The sequence below is a fragment of the Trichosurus vulpecula genome, chromosome 8 (genome assembly GCF_011100635.1).
Source record: "Trichosurus vulpecula isolate mTriVul1 chromosome 8, mTriVul1.pri, whole genome shotgun sequence".
Lineage (NCBI taxonomy): Eukaryota > Metazoa > Chordata > Mammalia > Diprotodontia > Phalangeridae > Trichosurus > Trichosurus vulpecula.
The window spans coordinates 224,714,000-224,736,182 of NC_050580.1; the positions used below are offsets into that span (position 1 = coordinate 224,714,000).

The 22,183-nt window shown below is 36.5% G+C and overlaps 1 protein-coding gene across 4 annotated transcripts in view; it reads left to right on the plus strand.

Annotated features, from left to right (window-relative positions):
- Positions 1 to 22,183, plus strand: part of GPHN (gephyrin) — an 885,721-nt gene that overhangs the window by 244,531 nt on the left and 619,007 nt on the right. For all 4 annotated transcript variants that reach the window (XM_036769505.1, XM_036769507.1, XM_036769503.1 and 1 more), the window contains one exon: positions 15,905 to 15,983. In XM_036769505.1, the coding sequence (XP_036625400.1) occupies positions 15,905 to 15,983 (79 nt within the window). The remainder of the gene's footprint in view (positions 1 to 15,904; positions 15,984 to 22,183) is intronic.

The following is a 22,183-nucleotide window of genomic DNA, read 5'->3' on the forward strand; positions in this document are numbered from 1 at the left end:
TAACTTTTAAATAAGCCTAAAGAAACCAGATTTGTATGAATAAATTTTGCAAAACAAAGGAAAATTAATTAATACCTGATGAGGCAGAAGATGTAGATTCCCACGATGGCATGGAACCAAAGAAAGATGTGCTGAATGGTTTAAGAGAGAAACAAGAATTGCGAAAGCAGAAGTTATGGCCTGCACAATAAAAATAATCAGCAGAATGGAAAACTTTAAACCATGGTGACAAACATTACCAAAGAAATAAAAGACATAAGCAGTTGACTGGGAATGTAAATACATGACAGTGAGAAACAAAAATCAGTAACATTACAAGAACTATACAAGAAACCAATGGACGGCTAGATTCTAAATTTGATTTTTTTCTTATTTTTTTGACATATGATGCTTATTTTATTATTATTTGCCAAGCTATGTTAAGAATCATGATTTTAGGGGCTAAACACAATGATTTCATTTTAAGGCAACATTTCATTAAATAAGAAATGGTATTTGGGTTCCTTATAACACAAAGCATACACATAATTTCTGTAAAAGTAAAATATCATCTTCAGTATTCATTTGTGAATAATCCTAAGAAAGGAGTTCATGAGGAAATATAAGTATGCATTTATTTAATGAGTGCACTATTAAAATCATTCATTTGCAAGAAGGATCATTTTCAACTGAAAGGAAAAGTGATTTTCTGTTCTTTTGTACAAGGATTTTTTTAAAAGTACGAATATTGGCATTGGTTTGACTAGCAAAATCTTTTCTATTCAATCTTCAGATCATATTTGTAACCAAAAGTGTTACCATATGGTAATTCAGTAGCTTTGATAATTCTCTGAAATTCGTTTCTGATCTGTTAAGAGTCTCTTCATATGAATTAGTACTACCACAGAACTGATTGCAATTACACCATTTGGCTTTCATGCTGTCTTAATCTTTAGGGGGATTAATCCAGTTGGGTTGTAAGACCACAAGTCTTATGGTGATCCCATTAGGTCAGATTTATATTAATGAAGAAAGTTAAAAAAAAACTGTTATACTTAATAGTATATGGTTTATTGATAAGGAAAAACATTTTTAAATTTAAAACCTTTTAAGTCTACATTTAAAGCCAGATTTTATTTTAATCCCAGCATTAAGTATGAGGAAGAAGTATATAGATGATTAAAATGCATTTTTCATTCTAATAATTTTCAGTGTATCTAGAGTGATGATTGGTTAGTGAACAGTCTTGTGTGCTCCATTGATATTCACATGACAAGAGCCTTAACAGTAGACCCAGTATTACTACATTTAAAAAAAATTCTCCAACTAGGTGAAACCTATTCAACTGAATCTGCCTTCTCCAAAGAGACCTTTGATCTTTAATTGCTAAATCCTAAGCCTTTCCTTAGTCCTCAGCTTTCTTGACCTCTCTGTAGCATGTGACACTGTTAATCTTACTCTCTTTCTGGATACTCTTTTCTCTCTGGGTTTCTCAGTTCTTCTTCTGCCTATTTGATTGCCCCTTCCCAGTCTTCTTTACTTAATCCTCATTTATGTCTCAGCTCCTAATTGTAGCTATACCCAGGGGTATACTAGTATAAGCATTAATTGGCTCTGAAAAAAATGTGCCTAAGGCATACTTTTAAATTTAATTTCTTAAGTCTACACAACCAACAAAATAATACTCTGAATTGAAGCATTTTGCCAGTTTCCAAGGTGTAAATGCTCTCCCTGAAAATTTAATCATTGACTCTTTCTAGCCAGTGTGAGCTGGCTCCAGCATTAGTCTCCAAGACTATCCTGAGCAATCTTCTCTCACTACACTTTTTATCTTGAATACTTCATTAAACCCCAGGATTAAATTATCATATCTATAGAAGTGTCTTCCAGATGTATATACACAGCCCTGGTCTCTCTACTGAACTTTAGTTCCTTATCACAACTGCCTATGGGATATTTGTACCAGGATGTTCATATGCATCTCAAACTTAACATGTTAAAACTAGAACTCATTATATTTCCCTTCAAAACTTGTCAAGAGCACCACCATCCTTCTAATAATCTAGGTTTGTCACCACCATCATAGTCAACTCCAGCCTCTGTCAACTTACCATTAACCAAGTCTTGTTAATTTTACCATGCCAGTATTTCTCAAATTCATTATCTTCTCTCTAATCATATGGCTACAACCTCTCAACTGGACTTTTGCTGTAACTTGGTACTTGTTCTTTCTTCTTTAATCTGTCTTCCCCATAGATAGAAAAATGGTATTTCTGTAGTACGTCTGACTTAAGTCATCCCCCTGTTCAATAGGCATAGTGGCTTCTAGGCTTAATTATAGATTCTTCTAACATTTAAAACCATTTGCTTTCTGGCTGCAACTTTCTTTACTAGTTTTAGTTACACATTCCCTTTCATACTCTCTATAGTCTAGTGAAATGAGTTGCTATTTTTTTTTATATTGACACAACCTTTCTTATTATTTCTGTGCCTTGGAGCATGCTATCCTGTATGGTGGAGATCTACTCCTCCCCTCTGGATGCTCTCTATCTGTATCCCTGGCTACTCCAAACTTTAGGTCAAGCACCATTTCCTTCAGGATGCCTTTTAAGATCCCCTCAGCTGTTAATCTTCAACCACAGATACCATTTTACACGTACTTTGTATTTCATTATCTGTATGCATGTTGTCTTCCCACCTCAATAGAATGTAGGCTTGAGGGCAAAGACAGCTATGTTCTTGTTTTTATTTTTTTTCACTGAATGGCTATAGTGTAGTGGATAGACACTTGGTTTTGGAGATAGGAAGACCGGGGTTCCAGTCTTGCCTCAAATCCATCCTGACTTTGTGACATTGGACAAATCATTTAACCTCTCAGTGCACCTAGGCACCTAAGACTAGAAGTGGTAGAGCTGTTGACATCTGTATTTGTAGCAGGGGCAGTTTTTCTTTTTTTTAAACAAGCCAAGTCAGCAAATATTTATTAAGTGCCTACCTGCTATATGCCAGGCATTGTGCTGAGCACTGGGGCAAAAGAAAGGCAAAAAGACCGTCCCTATTCTTAAGGAACTCAGTCTAATGAGGGAGGCAATATGTAGAGAACCCTATACAAACCAGGGTAAACTGGGACTAATCTCAGAGTGAAGGCACTAAGATTAAGGAGTACTGAGAAAGGTTTCTTTAAAAAAAAAACTGGGATATTAGCTAGGACTTGAAAAATCCAGGAAAGTCAGGAAGGCAGAAGTGAGGGAAATTATTCCAGGCATAAGGGATAACCAGTGAAAAAGCCAAGAGTGGGGAAATAGGATGTCATGTCATCAGATTTCAGCCTTCGTAATGTTCTTATAGAGATGGAAAAATACACACTTAGATGAAGGTAAAGCATATATAGGGTGTGAGCATTCCTGAGGATTTATAATATGATGCAAAAATTAGAAGCATAGAGCCAAAGAAAAAAGAAAAGATCATACTGATTGTGTAGTCATCTCTCGTGATAACATTTGAGCAAACTGAAACCCAGAAAGATAGGAATGTACATAGGGAGTATTAGTTGAGCTGGGATTCAAACTCAGGAACTAGCAGTCCAAATTCACTGCCCTTTTTCCAAACTGTGCTCTTAGAAGAGTAGAGGAATAAGACAAAAAGAGCCACTCTTACTTGTCACCTAATTCTATCCATAAAGAACTGATTAGTAAAGTGACAGGACCAGGAACCCAGGGAGAAAGAGATTATTTCACCTGAGGGTTCCTGAGATTGAATACCAGCTCAATTACTTATTCCCTGTTTTCCTTCCCTATCTCTCTGGGCTTAGTTTCTTCAACTCTAAAATGAGAGGACTCAATAATATCTAAGACCTTATTTGTCTCTAAATTTTATGATTCTTGAGTTATCTTCAGAATTCTTAGCAAAACTAGTCAGGAATCAGTTTTCTGATTCTAAATGTAGTTGTCACAGTAACCTTGAGTAAGTCATTTTATCATTTTGGCCCTCATTTTCTTTGTCTACAAAAGAAGGACATTGCACTAAATTAACTCCAGGATCACTTTCCACTCTAACATCATGAATTCCCCAGTTAGAGTTTCAGAAAATTGTTTACTCAGTACTTTCTCTCTGCAGAGAGATCATCATTATGTAAAGCATCTAGAATTTTAAGAAATTGACTACCACATATGAAGAATTTATTTTATGTTAAACACATAGTCTTTCAACCATTCAGAAAGTATACACTTTTGGAAAATTCTGTTTCTAAAAAACCAACTATTAAATTCTTTTCTGCTGACATCATTCTCTTCTGCTGTGCATAGAGCTCCTTTTGATTTCAGAGGGGAGATTTAGGAATAGCATACCCTGTTAATAAACAGCATTGCTTTTTCGGTTTCTAATTGTGTTCGGCTTTTTTTTCTTTTTACTGCTAGAGACTCTAACAATACCTTACATTTAAAAAACATTTTTAGATTTTTTATTTTTAGTTTACAACACTCAGTTCCACAAGTTTTTGAGTTCCAAAATTTCTTCTCCTCCTCCCTCCCCCTCCTCCATGAAGACAACATGGAATCCGATATATGTTCTACATATACCTTCTCATTAAACTTATTTACACAATAGTCAAGTTGTAAAGAAAAATTATGACCAATGGAATGAATCATAAGAAAGAAGAAACAAAACCAAAAAAGAAGAGAAAAAAAAGAGAGAGAAAGAGCAAACAGTTTGCCTCAATCTGCATTCATACTCCGTAATTCTTTCTCTGGATGTAGATAGCTCTTTCCATGATGAGGCCTTTGAACTTTGTATTGGTACGAAGAGCCAAGTCTATCAAAGTTATTCATCAGAAGCAATATGTCTATGGTTGTGTACAATGTTCTTCTGGTTCTGCTCCCCTCACTCAGCATCATATCATGTAGGTCTTTCCAGGTTATTATGAAGTCCGTGTCTTCCCCATTTCTTATAGCACAGTAGTATTCCATTACATTCATATACCACAACTTGTTTAGCCATTCCCCAATTGATGGGCATCCCCTTGATTTCCGATTCTTTGCTACCACAAAAAGAGCTGCTATAAATGTTTTTGTACATACAGGTCCCTTTCCCACTTGCGTGATCTTGTTGGGATACAGCCCTAAAAGTGAATAACTTACATTTAAACTTTAAAATTTTCAAAATATTCTTAATAAATAAGTATTGCATTTTTACTCAGCCTTCTGTTGTATCCAGTTCCTGTACTCAAGGAGTTTACACTCTAGTTGGGGAGAAAAAACTAACAACTAAAAAATAGTGACAAATGTAAGATAGTATATAATGTTTGATGAACAAGTGAATAGATGCAAGTTGAAAACTGTTTCAATTGCCATTACAGTATTTCTATATAATGAGACAAATTCCATGCTGATAATACTAATTTTGCTTTTTAAAATTTTTACCATGATACGTTTTATTAAAAGAAAGTTCCTTTGTTAAAATAGCTTTAAGAGGATATTGGTTAGGGAAAATTAGTAGAAAGATCAGAATTGAGTTTGGGAGAATCTTTAGGCTGGGATCAAAATGAGGAATTGAATAGGGTAAGGGAGGTGGGGATGTGGATGAGTGCTAAAATATTCAGACACTTATCTTGTATATCAAACTGGGATCTTGTCTCAAGAACAAGACCTCTATGACACCTATCAGCCATGAGACAACTGTCTTCCATTTCTAATGAAGAACAAGTTCTGCCTGTCCTTTTTGGTCTCATTTGTTAGTTGTTTAGTCAGGAGACTGAACCAAGGACTACTAGATTTGGGGGTAGAAAAGGATTTAAAAAAAAAATTATGAATTGTGGAACAAATTCAAGATGATAGTAAAAATGACCTGCTTGTGCAAGAAAATCATGAAAAACAAGTCAATGACTTGCTAAAGGAGACCCCAAATACACTGAAGAAAATAACACCTTAAAAAATACACTAACCCAGGAGGTGGAGCCAAGATGACGGCTGGAAAGCAGGGACTTGCCTAAAGCTCTCCCCCAGGACCCTCCAAACAAATACAAAAAATGGCTCTGAAAAAAATTATAGCACTGGAGAACCCATGAAATAGCAGAGGGAAACAGGGCTCCAGCCCAGGACAGCCTGGATTGTTGCTGAGTAAGGTGTATCCCACCGTGCTGGTAGTGGAGCAGACCAGAGGCCAGTGTGGGCTGCGCCCAGACTAACAAGACCAGGAGCCAGGTGGAACAGGCCTTACCACCCTGAATCAGTGACCTGTGGCAGTTAGCAGACTTCTCAACCAAGAAACACCAAAAAAAAAAGAGTGTTAGTGGGAAAAAACTGCGGGGACAGAGTGAAAGGAGTTCGAGGTCGGCCACTACCCCAGGGGCGGTGGAGGTGGTGCAGCTCTGACGCTGCTTCCAGAGCTACAGCTGCAGTTGCTTTTGGCCCAAGGCCCACCTGGTGGGAAGAATTAAGCGGTGGATTAGAGCAGGAGTGCAAAGCCTGCTTTGCCCTGCCTGGATCTGGGCCACGATGCTGGTTTGCGGTTCTTCGAGGAGAAGGAGTGTTGGTATGGCAGAGCTTGCTGTGTAGAAGTAGCTCTGAAAATAGCAGCGTAGCTCCTAAAGCTTCGGACAAAGTACTCCCTACAAGCAGTCATATCCCGACAAAAAGCTCAAGGGTCAAGTAGTTGGCTGGGAACATGAACAGGCAGCAAAAATGTACTCAGATTCAGACTCAGACTTTGGAATCTTTTTTTGGTGACAAAGAAGGCCAAAACATACTGCCAGAAGAAGTCAACAAAGTCAAAGAGCCTACATCAAAAGCCTCCAAGAAAAATATGAAGCAGGCCATGGAAGAGCTCAAAAAGGATTTGGAAAAGCAAGTAAGAGAAGTAGAGGAAAAATTGGGAAGAGAAATGAGAGTGATGTGAGAAAACCATGAAGAACAAGTCAATGACTTGCTAAAGGAGACCCCCCCAAAAAAATACTGAAGAAAATAACACTTTAAAAAATAGACTAACCCAAATTGCAAAAGAGCTCCAAAAAGCCAATGAGGAGAAGAATGCCTTGAAAAGCAGAATTAGCCAAATGGAAGAGGAGGTCCAAAAGACCACTAAAGAAAAGACTACCTTAAAAATTAGATTGGAGCAAGTAGAAGCTAGTGACTTTATGAGAAATCAAGATATTACAAAACAGAACCAAAGGAATGAAAAAATGGAGGACAATATGAAATATCTCATTGAAAAACCACTGACCTAGAAAATAGATCCAGGAGAGATAATTTAAAAATTATTGGACTTTATCAGAGATACTGGTTGCAAAGATTTTCTCCCAATTTTCTGCTTCCCTCCTAATTCTTGTTGCATTGGTTTTTTTTGTACAAAAACATTTCAATTTGACATAAAATTATCCATTTTGCACTTTGTAATCCTCTCTATCTCTTGTTGGGTCATGAATTCTTTACTTTTCCATAAATCTGATAAGTAAACTATTCCTTGCTTTCCCAAATTACTTATAGTATCAGCTTTTACTCCTAAATCATGAACCCATTTTGACTTTACTTTGGTATATGGTGTAAGATATTGGTCTATGCCCAATTTTTGCCCTACCATTTTCCAATTTTCCCAACAGTTTTTGTGAAATAGTGAATTATTAGCCCAGAAGCTGGTCTCTTTGGGTTTATCAAAGAGGAGATTGCTAAACTTGTTGATTTCTCCTACTTGTGTACCTATCCTATTCCACTGATCCACACCCCTGTTTCTTAACCAGTACCAGGCAGTTTTGATGACTGCTGCTGTGTAGTACAGTTTAATATCTGGTGTGGCTAAGCCACCTTCTCTAGCATGTCTTTTCATTAATATCCTAGATACTCTAGACCTCTTGTTTTTCCAAATGAATTTTGTTATTATTTTGTCCATCTCAGTAAAAAAAATTTTTGGTAGTTCAATTGGTATGGCACTAAAATAGATAGATTAATTTAGGTAAAATTGTCATTTTTAATATATTAGCTCGGCCTAACCATGAGCAACTGATATTTTTCCATTTATTTAGATCTGATTTTATTCGCGTGAAAAGTGTTTCATAGTTATGTTCATATAGGCCCTGGGTTTGTCTTGGTAAATAGACTCCCAAATATTTTATAGTGCCTTCAGTAACTTTGAATGGAATTTCTCTTTCTATCTCTTGCTGTTGGGCTTTGTCAGTAATGTATTAGAATGCTGAAGATTTATGTGGGTTTATTTTATATCCTGCAACTTTGCTAAAGTTGTTTATTATTTCAAGTAGTTTTTTACTTGATTCTCTAGGATTCTCTAGATAAATCATCATATCATCTGCAAAAAGTGATAATTTAGTTTCTTCTTTTCCTATTCTAATTCCTTCAATTTCTTTTTCTTCTCTTATTGCTACAGCTAATGTTTCTAGTACCAAATTGAATAATAGGGGTGATAATGGACATTCTTGTTTCACCCCTGATCTTATTGAGAATGCATCTAGTTTATCCCCATTACAAATAATGCTTGTCGATGGTTTTAGGTAGATGCTATTTATAATTTTGAGGAAGGTTCCACTTATTCCTATGCTTTCTAGTGTTTTTAATAGGAATGGGTGTTGTACTTTGTCAAAGGCTTTTTCTGCATCTATTGAGATGATCATATGGTTTCTGCTCGTTTTGTTGTTGATATGGTCAATTATGCTAATAGTTTTCCTAATATTGAACCAGCCTTGCATTCCTGGAATAAATCCTACCTGGTCATAGTGTATTATTCTCGTGATAAGTTGCTGCAATCTTTTTGCTAATATTTTATTTAAAATTTTTGCATCAATATTCATTAGAGAAATTGGTCTATAATTTTCTTTCTCTGTTTTAACTCTACCTGGTTTGGGTATTAGTACCATATTTGTGTCATAAAAAGAATTTGGTAGGACTCCTTCTTCACCTATTTTCCCAAATAGTCTACAAAGTATTGGAATTAGTTGTTCTTTAAATGTTTGATAGAATTCACATGTAAAACCATCTGGACCTGGAGATTTTTTCCTAGGGAGTTCATTGATGGCATGCTCAATTTCTTTTTCTGATATGGGTTTATTAAGAAATTTCACTTCCTTCTCTGTTAGCCTGCGCAGTTTATGTTTTTGTAGATATTCATCCATATCTCTAAGGTTGTCAAATTTATGGGCATACAGTTGGGTAAAATAATTCCTAATTATTGTTTTGATTTCCTCTTCATTAGAGGTGACCTCATCTTTTTCATTTTTGATACTGGTAATTTGATATTCTTCTTTCTTTTTTTTAATCAAATTGGCCAAAGGTTTATCAATTTTATTGGTTTTTTCATAAAACCAGCTCTTTGTTTTATTTATTAATTCAATAGTTTTCTTGGTTTCAATTTTATTCATCTCTCCTTTGATTTTCATTATTTCTAATTTGGTATTTAATTGGGGGTTTTAAATTTGCTCTTTTTCTAGCTTTTTCAGCTGTATGCCCAGATCATTGATCTCCTCTTTCCCTATTTTATTCATGTAGGCATTTAGAGATATAAAACTCCCCCTAAGAACTGCTTTTGCTGCATCCCATAAGTTTTGGTATGTTGTTTCATTATTGTCATTCTCTTGAATGAAATTATTAATTGTTTCTCTGATTTGTTCTTTGGCCCACTCATTCTTTAGAATTAAATTATTTAGTTTCCAATTAGTTTTTAGCTTATTTTTCCATGGTACTTTATTGAAAATGATTCTTATTGCATCATGATCTGAAAAGGATGCATTGACTACTTCTGCTTTTCTGCACTGGATTGTGAGGTTTTTATGCCCTAATACATGGTCAGTTTTTGAGTATGTGCCATGTACTTTTGAGAAGAAAGTATATTCCTTTTTATCCCCATTCAGTTTTCTCCAGAGGTCAGTCATATGTGCCTTTTCTAAAATTCTGTTTACTTCCTTAACTTTTTTCTTATTTATTTTGAGGTTAGATTTATCAAGTTCAGACAGGGGGAGGTTGAGGTCTCCCAATATTATAGTTTTGCTGTCTATTTCTTCCTGTAACCCCCTTAACCTCTCCTCTAAGAATTTGTGTGCCTTACCACTTGGTGCATATTTGTTAAGCAATGAAATTTCTTCATTGTTTAAGGTGCCTTTTAGCATGATATAATGTCCTTCCTTATCTCTTTTAATTAAATCTATCTTTACTTTTGCTTTGTCTGAGATTAGGATTGCTTTTTTTACTTTAGCTGAGGCACAATATATTTTACTCCAGCCTCATTTCCAAAATATACAGGGAACTGGGCCAACTATATAGGAAAACAAGGCCATTCCCCAATTGAGAAATGGTCAAAGATATGAACAGGCAGTTTTCAGAGGAAGAAATTAAAGCGATCTATAGGCATATGAAAAAATGCTCTGGATCACTACTGATTAGAGAAATGCAAATCAAAACAACTCTTAGATACCACATCTCTCCTGCCAGATTGGCTAAAATAACAAAACAGGAAAATGATAAATGCTGGAAAGGATGTGGGGAAATTGGAACATTGTTGCATTGCTGGTGGAGTTGTGAGCTGATCTAGCCATTTTGGAGAGCAATTTGGAACTATGCCCAAAGGGCTGTAGATATGTTCATACCCTTTGACCCAGCAATACCACTTCTAGGGTTGTATCCCAAAGAAATCACACAAGCGGGAAAAGGACCCATATGTACAAGGCTATTTATAGCAGCTCTTTTTGTGGTAGCCAAGAATTGGAAATCAAAGGGATGCCCATCAATTGGGGAATGGCTGAACAAGCTGTGGTATATGAAGGTGATGGAATACTATTGTGCCATAAGAAATGGGGATGATGCAGACTTCGTAACAACCTGGAAAAACCTGCACGACATAATGCTGAGTGAGCGGAGCAGAGCCGGGAGAACGTTGTGCACGGCCAGAGATATATGGATCCCGTGAGGACCAACCCTGACATACTGCGCTCTTCTCTGCAACCTAAGGGGCAAGGACAACTCCAGGGGACTCAAGATGGAGAATGCTATCTTCATCCAGAGAAAGAACTGTGAAGTTTGAATACGGATCGAGGCGCACTACATGCTCGCCTTTTTTGCTTTTCTTTTGTTTTTGTTTTTGGGTTGTTTTTTTTTTTTTTTTTTGGTTCTGATTCTTCTTTCTCATCATTCATTCCATTGGTCAGAATTCTTCTCCACAACTTGACTAGTGCATAAATTAATTCAATGCGACTTTATACATGACAGTTATATGAGACTCCATGCCATCTTGGGGAGGGAAGGGGGAGGGAGGGGAGAAAATCTGGAACTCAAAACTATGTAGAACCGTGTGTGGTAAACTAAAAATAAATAAAGAAATTTAAAAAAAATTATTGGATTACCTGAAAGCCATGATCAAAAAAAGAGCCTAATTTCTTTAAGAAATTATCAAGAAAAACTGCTCTGATATTCTAGAGCCAGAGGGTAAAATAGAAATTGAAAGAATCCACAGATCACCTCCTGAAAAAGATCCCAAAAAGAAAATTTCTAGAAATATTTTTGCCAAATTCCAGAGCTCCCAGATCAAGGAGAAAATACTGCAAGCAGCCAGAAAGAAACAATTTGAATATTGTGGAAACATAGTCAGGATAATCCAAGATCTAGCAGCTTCTACCTTAAGGGATCAAAGGGCTTGGAATATGATATTCCAGAGGTCAATGGAGCTAGAATTAAAACCAAGAATTACCTACCCAGCAAAACTGAGTATCATGCTCCAAGGCAAAATATGGACTTTCAATAAAATAGAGGATTTTCAAGCTTTCTCAGTGAAAAGACCAGATCTGAATAGAAAATCTGACTTTCAAACACAAGAATCAAGAGAAGCATGACAAGGTAAACAAGAAAGAGAAATCATAAGGGACTTATTAAAGTTGAACTGTTTTGTTTACATTCCTACATGGAAAAATGATGTAAATAATTCATGAGACCTCAGTATTAGGGTAGCTGAGGGAAATATACGTACACATATACATATATAATATATAGACAGAGGGCACAGGGTGAGTTCAATATGAAGGGATGATATGTAAAAAAAATCAAATTAAGTAATGAGAGAGGAATATATTGGGAGAGGGAGAAAGGGAGAGATAGAATGGGGTAAGTTATCTGAAATAAAAGTGGCAAGAGAAAGCAGTTCTATTGGAAGGGAAGAGGGGGCAGGTGAGGGGGAATGAGTGAATCTTGCTCTCATAGGATTTGACTTGAGCAGGGAATAAAATACATACTCAGTTGGTTATCTTACCACACAGGAAAGAAGGAAGAAGGGGATAAAAAAGTGAGACAATAGAAAGGAGGGCAGATAGGGGCAGGAGGTAATCAAAAGCAAACACTTTTGAAAAGGGACAGGGTGAAGGGAGAGGACTGAATAAAGGGGATGTGTTGGTAAACAAAATGGGTTCTTAGCACTTAGTTGGCTTTTGTTTCCTTTAAGTAATTCAGTGTATTTCTTTGAGCCTTACTAGGTGCTAAGCCCCAGGCCCAAACCCCTATTAGGTGTAAAACCTATGTGGGTGTGGATTGGTAACTAAGGTGGGGCCCAAGGTGAGGCCAACTCAGGGGAGGGCCTAGTTTTACACATGAGTTTGAGTGATAGGTTTGGGACATCAGAGGCTCTTAGACCAGGTAGGTTTAAGTCACCTCTTTGTGAGGATTTTAGGTCACGTGCGTGAGTCGCATGTATGACTCACCCCTGACCCTGAAAAAGATATAAAACCAGGGGTTGGCTTCATCTTCTTTGGAGCTCTTACCCACAGCAGTGGTAGTGTGTGTGACTCTGGGCCAGCCCCTTTAATAAACTCCCAGGGTGAACCTAGATGTTGGTAACTATGAATCTGTATTTGGTCTGTCTGTTGATGTTTGTAACTTGTTTGTAATTTGCTCTGAAGTTCAGCATGCTGGTAGCATTCTTGTTGTTGGGCTTAGGTTGGTCTTACACCCCCACAACAGCTGCTAACTGGATTTTTGAAACAGGGGGATAGGATAGGAGGGAATAAAATATAGTTAGTCTTTTATGACATAAGTATTGTGGAAGGGTTTTGCACAATGATACATGTGTGACTTATGTTGAATTGCTTGCCTTCTTAGGGAGGGTGGGTGGGGAGGGAAGAGAATTTGGAAGTCAAAGTTTTAAAAGCAGATGTTCAAAAAAAAAGTTATTGTGCACGCAACTGGGAAATAAGTTATACAGGCAATGGGGCATAGAAATCTCTGTTGCCCTATAAGAAAGTAATGGAAATGGGGATTCGGGGGGTAGTGGGGTGACAGAAGGGAGGCCTGACTGGGAAATGGGGCAGTCAGAATATATGCCATCTTGGAGTGCGGGGTTGAGGGTAGAAATGGGAATAAAATTTGTAATTCAAAATCTTGTGGAAATCAGTGCTGAAAACTAAAAATATTTTAAAAATAATTAAATATTAAAAAAAAGTTTTTGCACAAACAAAGCCAATTCAACCAAGATTAGGAGGGAAGCAGAAAGTTGAGAATTTTTATAATCAGTGTTTCTGATAAAAGTCCCATTTCTAAAATATATAGAGAACTGAATCACATTTATAAGAATACAGGTCATTTCCCAACCGATAAATGGTCAAAGGATATGAACAGGCAGTTTTTGGAGGCAGAAATTAAAGCTATCTATAGTCATATGAATAAATGCTCTAAATCCCTCTTGATCCAAGAAATGCAAATCAAAACAACTCTGAGATACCACATCACACCTATCAGATATGTTAACATGACAAGACAGGAAAATTATAAATGCTGGAGAAGATGTGGGAAAATTGGAGCACTAATGCTTTGTTGGTGAACTGATCCAACCATTCTGTAGAGCAATTTGGAACTATGCCAAAAGCGGAACTATGGAACTATGGAACTATGACCCAGCAATACCACTTCTAGGTCTGAATCCCGAAGAGATGATAAAAATGGAGAAAGGACCCGCAAGTACAAAAATTTTTATAGCAACTCTTTCTGTAGTAGCTAAGAACTGGAAATTAAGGGGATGCCCATCAAGTGGGGAAGTGCAGAACAAGTTGTGGTATATGAATGTAATGGAATACTCTTGTGCTATAAGAAATGATGAGCAAGGAGACTTCAGAAAATTCTGGAAAGACTTATACGAACTGATACTGAGTGAAGTGAGCAGAAAGAGGATAACATTGTATATACTAATAGCCACATTTTGCAGTGGCTAACTTTGATAGACTTAGCTCTTCTCAGCCATGCAAGGACCTAAAACAACCTCAAAAGACTCATGATGGAAAATGCCATCCACATCCAAACAAAGAAATATGGAGACTGAATGCAGATTGAAGAATATTATTTGCTCTTTTTTGTTTTGTTTTCTCTTTCTCATGGTTCCTCCCATGTGTTCTGATTCTTTTATACAACATGACTAATATAAAAATAAGTTTAATAAGAGTGTATATGTAGAGCCTGTATCAAATTGCACACCGTGTTGGGGAGATGGGATAGGAGGGAGGTAGAGAAAATTTTAAAATTATGTAAGTAAATGTTGAAAACTAAAAATAAATAACTTGTTTAAATAAAATAAAATGAGATAGAGAAGGAAAAGGCAAACTACTCCAGTATCTTTGCTAGGAAAACCCCAAATGAGGTCATGAAGAGTTGGACATGACTGAAAAATGACACAACGACCTACTTTATAAAGTTATTGTGAGGTTCCAATGAGGTTTTGTATATCAAGCAAGTCATCATTATGTGGTAGGCTTCCAAATTTAGCTATTTTAATTATATTTGTTTTCAAAGCCTGGTTAATTGGATTAGTATCAGTATACTCTAATTAGTTGTCATATCTACGTTGTGTTTTTAAAGATGTTTTATACAGTAGATGTGATTACAGGAAACAAACAAGATTAAGTCTTAGAGCTTCAGTTGGTCCACAGTAATTCAAAATTATAAATAGTAAACAATATTTTTAGAAATACTCCTTTAAACTGAATCCTCAATTTGATTTTTTAAAATTAAAGAGTCATATGATAAGAAGTGGAGGAGACCTTAACACTTATAAAGCCTAATTCAGATAGTTATGTGGCACAATGGTTAAAGTACTGGGCTTAAAGTCAGGAAGAATTCAGTTCAAATTTGGGCACAGATACTTTCTAGTTGTGTGACTCCGCGTAAGTTACGTTTCTCAATTGTAAAATGGGGATGATGATAATAGCAGCTACCTTTTAGGGTTCTTGTAAGTATCAAACCAGATAATATTGTAAAGGTCTTAGCACTGTGACTGGCACATAGTAGATATATAATAGGTGTTTGTTTCCTCCCTTCTTTCCTTTGTTGAAAAACAGAAGTCACAGGAATGTTGAGCAATGTGCCCAACGTTGGTAGCAAAATCAAGACTTTTGATTCATAGTCTAATGTTTTTGTTTAACATACTCTTATATGGGTTTATGCATTGAAGCTGAAGGACATCTTCTCACAGGTGATTTTTGCACTGGAATTCTTGTAAGCTGGTTTTATGGTCATATTCTACTTATCATCAACCATTTGTACCTGCCATTTAATTGAAGTCTTTAAATTAGATCATTGGTTAGCATTCCTTGTTCATCAATTTGTCTGTCCATTATAAAAATTACTGTAGTGACAATACTAATTCTAGAAAAGTTGTATACATAACATTTGATGATACCATGTAGCGAGAGATTTAAAACAAAGAATTGGGAATAGAAACTCCCTGCTGAGCTGAGAACTAATTGTTATTTTCTTATCCAGATTCGTTGGTTTGACAGTATTATCCGCAGTCAACCTACCAGTAATAAGAAGTCAAAGCTTCACTGTAATGTCTAAAATTAAAAAAGAATGAAAGAAAATCATTGACTTTTTTCTTCATAAGTTCAAATTAGCTCTCAGTGTGAGTTTTGTTTAAATTTGTTAATTTTTTTTTATCTCCTCCCCAATCCCTTTTCTTTTTTTAGTGAGTGACAGCTGCTTTCGGAACCTTGCCGAAGACCGAAGTGGGATAAACCTCAAAGACCTGGTCCAAGATCCTTCCCTGTGAGTATTGGGATTTCATTACTTATTTCTTAAAACTACAGTGATGTCATACTTAGAATATCTTAATTCATGCTGATTTAAGCTAATGGAGGCTTTTCTTTATTGGCAGCCTTATATACATATAAAGATAGTAAGTAAAGAAAAGTAAAGGAAACGAACTAGAGTCTTGAAGATTAGAGAAGAAGGGATGCTTGACTTGGCTAAAAATGTACCTTTCAAAGAACTAAATTAATGGCTCTACATTGCCAGAAGGTAGAATTATTAGCAACATGTTATATTTGGAAAATGAAACTGAACTTGTTTACATTCCTTTTGAACGTGTTTTATGTACTTTATGAAGTAAGTATCATTAGGCTAAGGGTTGTTTTCAATTTTGTTGTATACATTTTACTGTTTATAATTTTACTTTAAATGGATTAATTGCATTCTTACTTACTTATCCCACATGTCATTTTAATATTTTCTTCCTATTCCCAGCTGAATGAATTTTTGACAGGTTCACCTTAACTAGGGTGGAGTGGGAGGGACTGGCAAAATGTTTTCTACATGTTCTCAGGGGGGAAAAGTTCTTAAAATTGTCAAAGCCAAGTAAGTCCTGGAAAAGCAAATGAGTTATGGCATGCTATCATCCTTAGCATTCTCAAAAATGCACATTTTAGGGGTAAGAACAGGATCTGAGCTTTCATAGTTATAGGGAACTCTAGGACAAGGAAACTCACTCTATCAGGAGGACAGGGGAACTGGGATATTGGGGTACAGTTTTGTAACTATTTTGTAGTCTTTTGTTGCCTAAAGCACTGAGAGTTTCAGTGATTTGCCTAGATTCAAACCTAAAAGCTGATTCTGAGAATGGGTCCATAGGCTTTGTGAAACTGCCAAAAGGTTCCATGACCCCAAAAAATGGTGTGAACCTTTACTCTACCTTATCGAGACTGGTAGTCTCTACCCTACCTCCTTATCCTTAATAATTACTTAGACCGGGAGTATCTTATTCACTGGGGTGTGTGTGTGTGTGTGTGTGTGTGTGTGTGTGTGTGTGTGTGTAGTGATATCATTTTAAGGCATTTTTTGGAATGTGAGAAGGAAGCTAGTTCTTGAAAACCTGTTTGAATAAAATAAATTGTCACACTGTTCAATCATTTGAAGGAGACATACTTCTGTACAAGAGGTGTGTGGGAGTGTGTGTATGTGTGTGTGTGTGTGTGTGCAATCCCTATGTTTAAGGATTATATTCACAGTGAACTTAAGTGAGAAGCTTTGAGAAATTTCAGTGGAATATTAGGGTAATAATGAATTGTATTATTTTGAATGAGTTTTATACTTTTCTTTTTAACTTAATACCATATTCTTTGCCACCCTACCAGCAGATCCTTATGGTCCCAACAGAGTTGCTGAAATGTAGTCATCTCTCTAATATAAGAAAAATCTAAGTCAGAATATCTACATTATAGGTATAAAAAAAGCAATTTACAGACACTGATTTTTTTCAAACCACTGTTCTTAAATTAACATTTTTTACCTTGGCCATAGTCTGTTTCTTAAAACAGATAATTGGACAGAAGCCTTCTGTTTTTTTATTTGCTCACTTGAATTGAGAAAATGCCATCACTATTCAGGATCTTCAAGATTTAGTATTGATGACAGAATTGAGATTAGTTTTATTTAGGGACAAACACCAATAAATATAGTCATTCAAGGTGACCAGTACTATAAAAGAGTAATATATTTTTTTCAGTTACCATGAAAAGGAATATTCTGTTTTCTTAGCAGCAACCATTTTAAAGTTTCTTATAATCTATAAATGCTTATGTGATGATATGGTCATTGAACGGCTCACTCCTATTATAGCTGTGTTAATTTACTGAATAGTTGTCTTAGGTGTGAGGGAATCGTAGGAGATCTTTAAGCAGCTTCCTCTTTCCTGGCACAAGTGTTATATCAGTTTAGTAAGTTTTAGAAACAGGGAAAAGCTCTGCACCTCACTCCTCGCCCCAGCTTCTCCTATTATGATCCTTACCTTACTTCAGAACCGAGTCTGGGGGTGATCTTCTCCATGAAAACTCGCTTGAGTCATCCAGAAATTTTCTTTTCCTGGCCATATTATAGCATTCGCTTTGTATATTTCCTCTGCAGTTAATATATTTCCATTTCTATTGTATGGTCCCTGGCTTATGTCCCTTGAACATTATTCCCGTGTCTGTTGGCCCAATCCTGCCCTTCACTTTGAAAAGAGCAGTTGTGAGGAAAGAACCTTTGAGAGCCTCAAGTCAAGCATGAAGCTGGCATGTTGGTAAGCAAAATGGGCTCTTAGCACTTAGTTCACCCAAGTGCCCTTGAAGAGTTTGGCCTTTGTTTCCTTTGAGTAATTCAGTGTATTTCATTGAGTCTTACTAGGTGCTAAGCCCCAGGCCCAAACCCCTATTAGGTGTAGAACCTATGTGGGTGTGGATTGGTGACTAGATTGGGGCCCAAGGTGGGGCTGGCTAAGGGGAGGTGATAACTCCAGAGCCATGCCCATCTTGAGTCTTACTAGGTACTAAGCCCCAGGCCCAAACCCCTATTAGGTGCTAAGCCTATGTGGGTGTGAAGCTCCCAGGGTACCAAGGGGTGGTGCTAACTCAAGAGCCAATCATAGCAGCCTAAGTTCTGGTCATTCAGATGACATTTGATGACGTCTGAAGGCCTATAAGAAGAGAGGACAGAGCCATTTGCGCAGGGCTCTCACTCGTGATGGTGCTGATGCACAGACTCTGGGCAGCTGTAGCTAAGGGCCCTCCAGCTTGTAACCTGGATGCTGAGACTTTGTTAAACTCTGGTAACTATGTATTGGGATTTGAATCAGACAAGGTCTGTCTGTTGATGTTTGTACTTTGTTTGTATTTTGTTCTGAAGTTCAGGGTGCTGGATTTTTCCCCCTGAACTAAGTGAATGATATTTGTGTGCTGAATTAAAGTAAGCTTGTCAACCCCTTAACCTTGCTTTCCTTAGTTAAGCAGATCAAAAGAACCTGTGCTTTTGCAGCATGCTGGCAGCTTTCTGGGTGCTGGCTGTTGGTGGATCCTATACCCCGACAGAAGCTGCTAGCCGGATTGTTGAAACAGCTGGTGGCCTGTGAGAGGTACAGGGATTACCAGAAGATCTAGATTGACCTGTGTGGTAATATAGTGAGAGCACCCTAACCAGAAAACTACAACTTTGGCTTATGGAAAGGCTGATGCATGCAGCCTGATATTAATTAAGTTTATGAAGTGGACCAGGAATAGCTTCTTTAAGAAAGGAAAGGTTTGATCCAGTACCTGTAGCTTCCTGAGGTGTGAATTCAGGATTAAGTAAGACTAAAATAAATCAGGTGTTCAGAGCAGCCTACCAGGAACTATACAAGTAGACTTGCTTTCTTTTGGGAATCTCTGGATTCTTGGTGCATCGAGTTTCAAAGAAGCCCGCTCTCAAGGAGCCAGGGAACTGTATGTTCTTTTAACCCTTTGCTACAGTGAGGTCAACTTTCTTAGTTTAGGGTGCCCTGCTGCCTCTACTTCTGCTGCCCAAACCATTGGCACCAAGGCAGAAATAGCATGTATGATGTTGGCGATTTAAGCGTATGCTTTTAGTCATGGAATCTAGGATGGCAGCAGGCTAAATCAAGACCTGCTTTTTGGTGAATCCCATATAAACCAGTATTTAGAAAGGAGTGTTGCTCCTCAAACCTCACAACAGTACTGTTTACTCTTATGGACTGTTTTTGTCTTTGACCTAAGGGCATGCGTACTGAATTTTTTTTTTTTGCATATTCTTCCTGAGTGTTCCTCTTAGTAAAAAGTTTTTTAATTAGTAAATTTATTTATTTTTAGTTTTCAACATTCACTTCTCTAAGTTGTAAATTTTCACATTTTCTCCCCCTCCCTTGCCAAGATGGCAAGCAATCTGATATAGGCTCTACATATATATTCCTATTAAACATATTTTCACATAAGTCATGTTGTATAGAAGAATTATAACGAATGGGAGAAACCATGAGAAAGAAAAGACAAAACAGAACAAAAAAATGAAATACTCTGCATTCAGACTCCATGGTTCTTTTTCTGGATGTGAATGGCATTTTCCATCATGAGTCCTTTGCAATTGTTTTAAGTCCTTGCATTGCTGAGAAGGGCTAAGTCTATCCAAATCAGTCATCCAGCACTGTGGCTGTTACTGTGTACAATGTTCTCCTGGTTCTGTTTACTTCACTCAGCATCAGTTCATATAAGTCTTTCCATATAAGTCGCCTGTTTATCATTTCTTATAACACAATAGTATTCCATTACTAAAAATATTTTTTTAAAGTTGCTTTATTCAGTCTCTCTAGATCCTCAGTTTACATTTGTAATCAGCATGTGCCTACCTTAAGATAGCCTTCCCTTGTCCCCCTCCTTCCCCAACTAGTAAGTCTTTTAGCAAAGGGTACTATGTCTTACTTCATTAGAACCCTCCATACCATGTTCAGCACTTTTCACAAACTATTTACTTAAGTTTTTGTTTGATGAATAAATAAAATCAAACTACCCACATGTTACAATATTGAAAAAAGAAAAAAATATTGGAAATATCCTTCTAACAAATGCCTTCTTATTTTAAAAAATCATCTTATTTATAGAATACTTTAGGCTATTATCTTGGGTATTATAAGATACAAACATGGGTTTAAGAATGTAAATGTTTCAGGAAAAAATATATATTATGATGCCCGTTGAATGAATAAAATTTAGTATGTTTATGTACCTGGTAGTTGAAGAGTTGTGAAGAAACTTTTAACTTTTGGAGGACCTAGGGGTTCAAAAGAGGAAGAAAAGAAAAGAATAGAATGTTACATTAAGAACGCATTCTCAAATGCTATGGTAGATATGTATGGTTCAAATAGTATAATGAAAAATATATTAAGACTGTGTATAGTTGGAAGACTTGGGTTGATTTCTGTCCTCAAGCTTTTTAGCATACAGTTGTTGGTAATATCTTTGCAAACCGTAAGTAGATATCTAGATAATGAGCTATTATATTATTCATGTTGTTGCTATACTAAACCAGGATTTGGCCTTTTGAATTTTCTGGAAAAATAAAATATTAAAATTAAAAAAACCCAATCCAGTCTCTTCTAATAGGAGCAGAGAACATAGGTCTTAAATCTTGATCACATTAGTATTTTAATAATATCATCCTCATGAATATACCTGCATTTTAAAATTGTTTGTAATGGTGCTTTTTATCCTGATCTAAATTGTGAATGTGACTATGTTATTCATATAGAAATTAACATTTCATTAAGATTGGATTGTCAAAGTATTGTCAAAACATCACTGTATCTTTCAGTATATTGTGAGGTAATCTTTAGAGACTTTTGTTTGCATTTATGGAAAGCATGAAAAAAAGATCGTGGGTATGGCCTTTAAAATTCAAAACACAGGATGTTCCATAGTAACTTTGTAACCATCCTTTTTTTTTTTTTTAAGTTTCCCTCCTGTTCGGATTCTCTTTGTAGCCTTCCATTACTACTGTGGTTACTATAAGAAATGATTGTAAAGGATTGCTTTTGGCACAAGAATATATTTTTTAAGTACTAGTGACCTACTTGGAATCATAATACTTGGAAGTATAATAAAGGGAAAGGTTCTATTTACAAATTTGCTGACAATAAATTAACCCAATATTTTCTGCATTATTTATTAATATTGATATTTGAATGGGGCACTCAGCATTTAGAAACAAAAGTCTATTGAGAACAGTAGTATCAGCAGTAGTATCTAAATATAAATTTCTGAGACATGCCATTACAAAATGTGCCCTCCTTCTTCTACCTCCTCCAGGAGCCTTGCTCCTTGTTATGGAGATTCCCTGATTGTATTGGTGGTACTGAAACATAACCTTTATCAGTAAGGCAATATTCATGACCTTGAGGAGTGCAGAACAGGAGAGTTGTGGAGGTAAAAGAGCAGAATCTGCAGAGAGCTACAGGAATTGGAATTCAGCCCAAGGAGAAGGAGCAGGAACTCAGAGTGGACACAACTGCAGAGAGAGTGCTGAGCAGAGAGTTAGGATTCAGGGGTGATTGTTTACAGGAAAGCCCTATTGGCGGGCGAGGAGGGGGGGCGGGGGGGGGGGGAAGAGGTTACAGGATGACTTGGTTCCTTGCTGTAATACTGTGTTATAACTTCCTTGTTACTTCATCG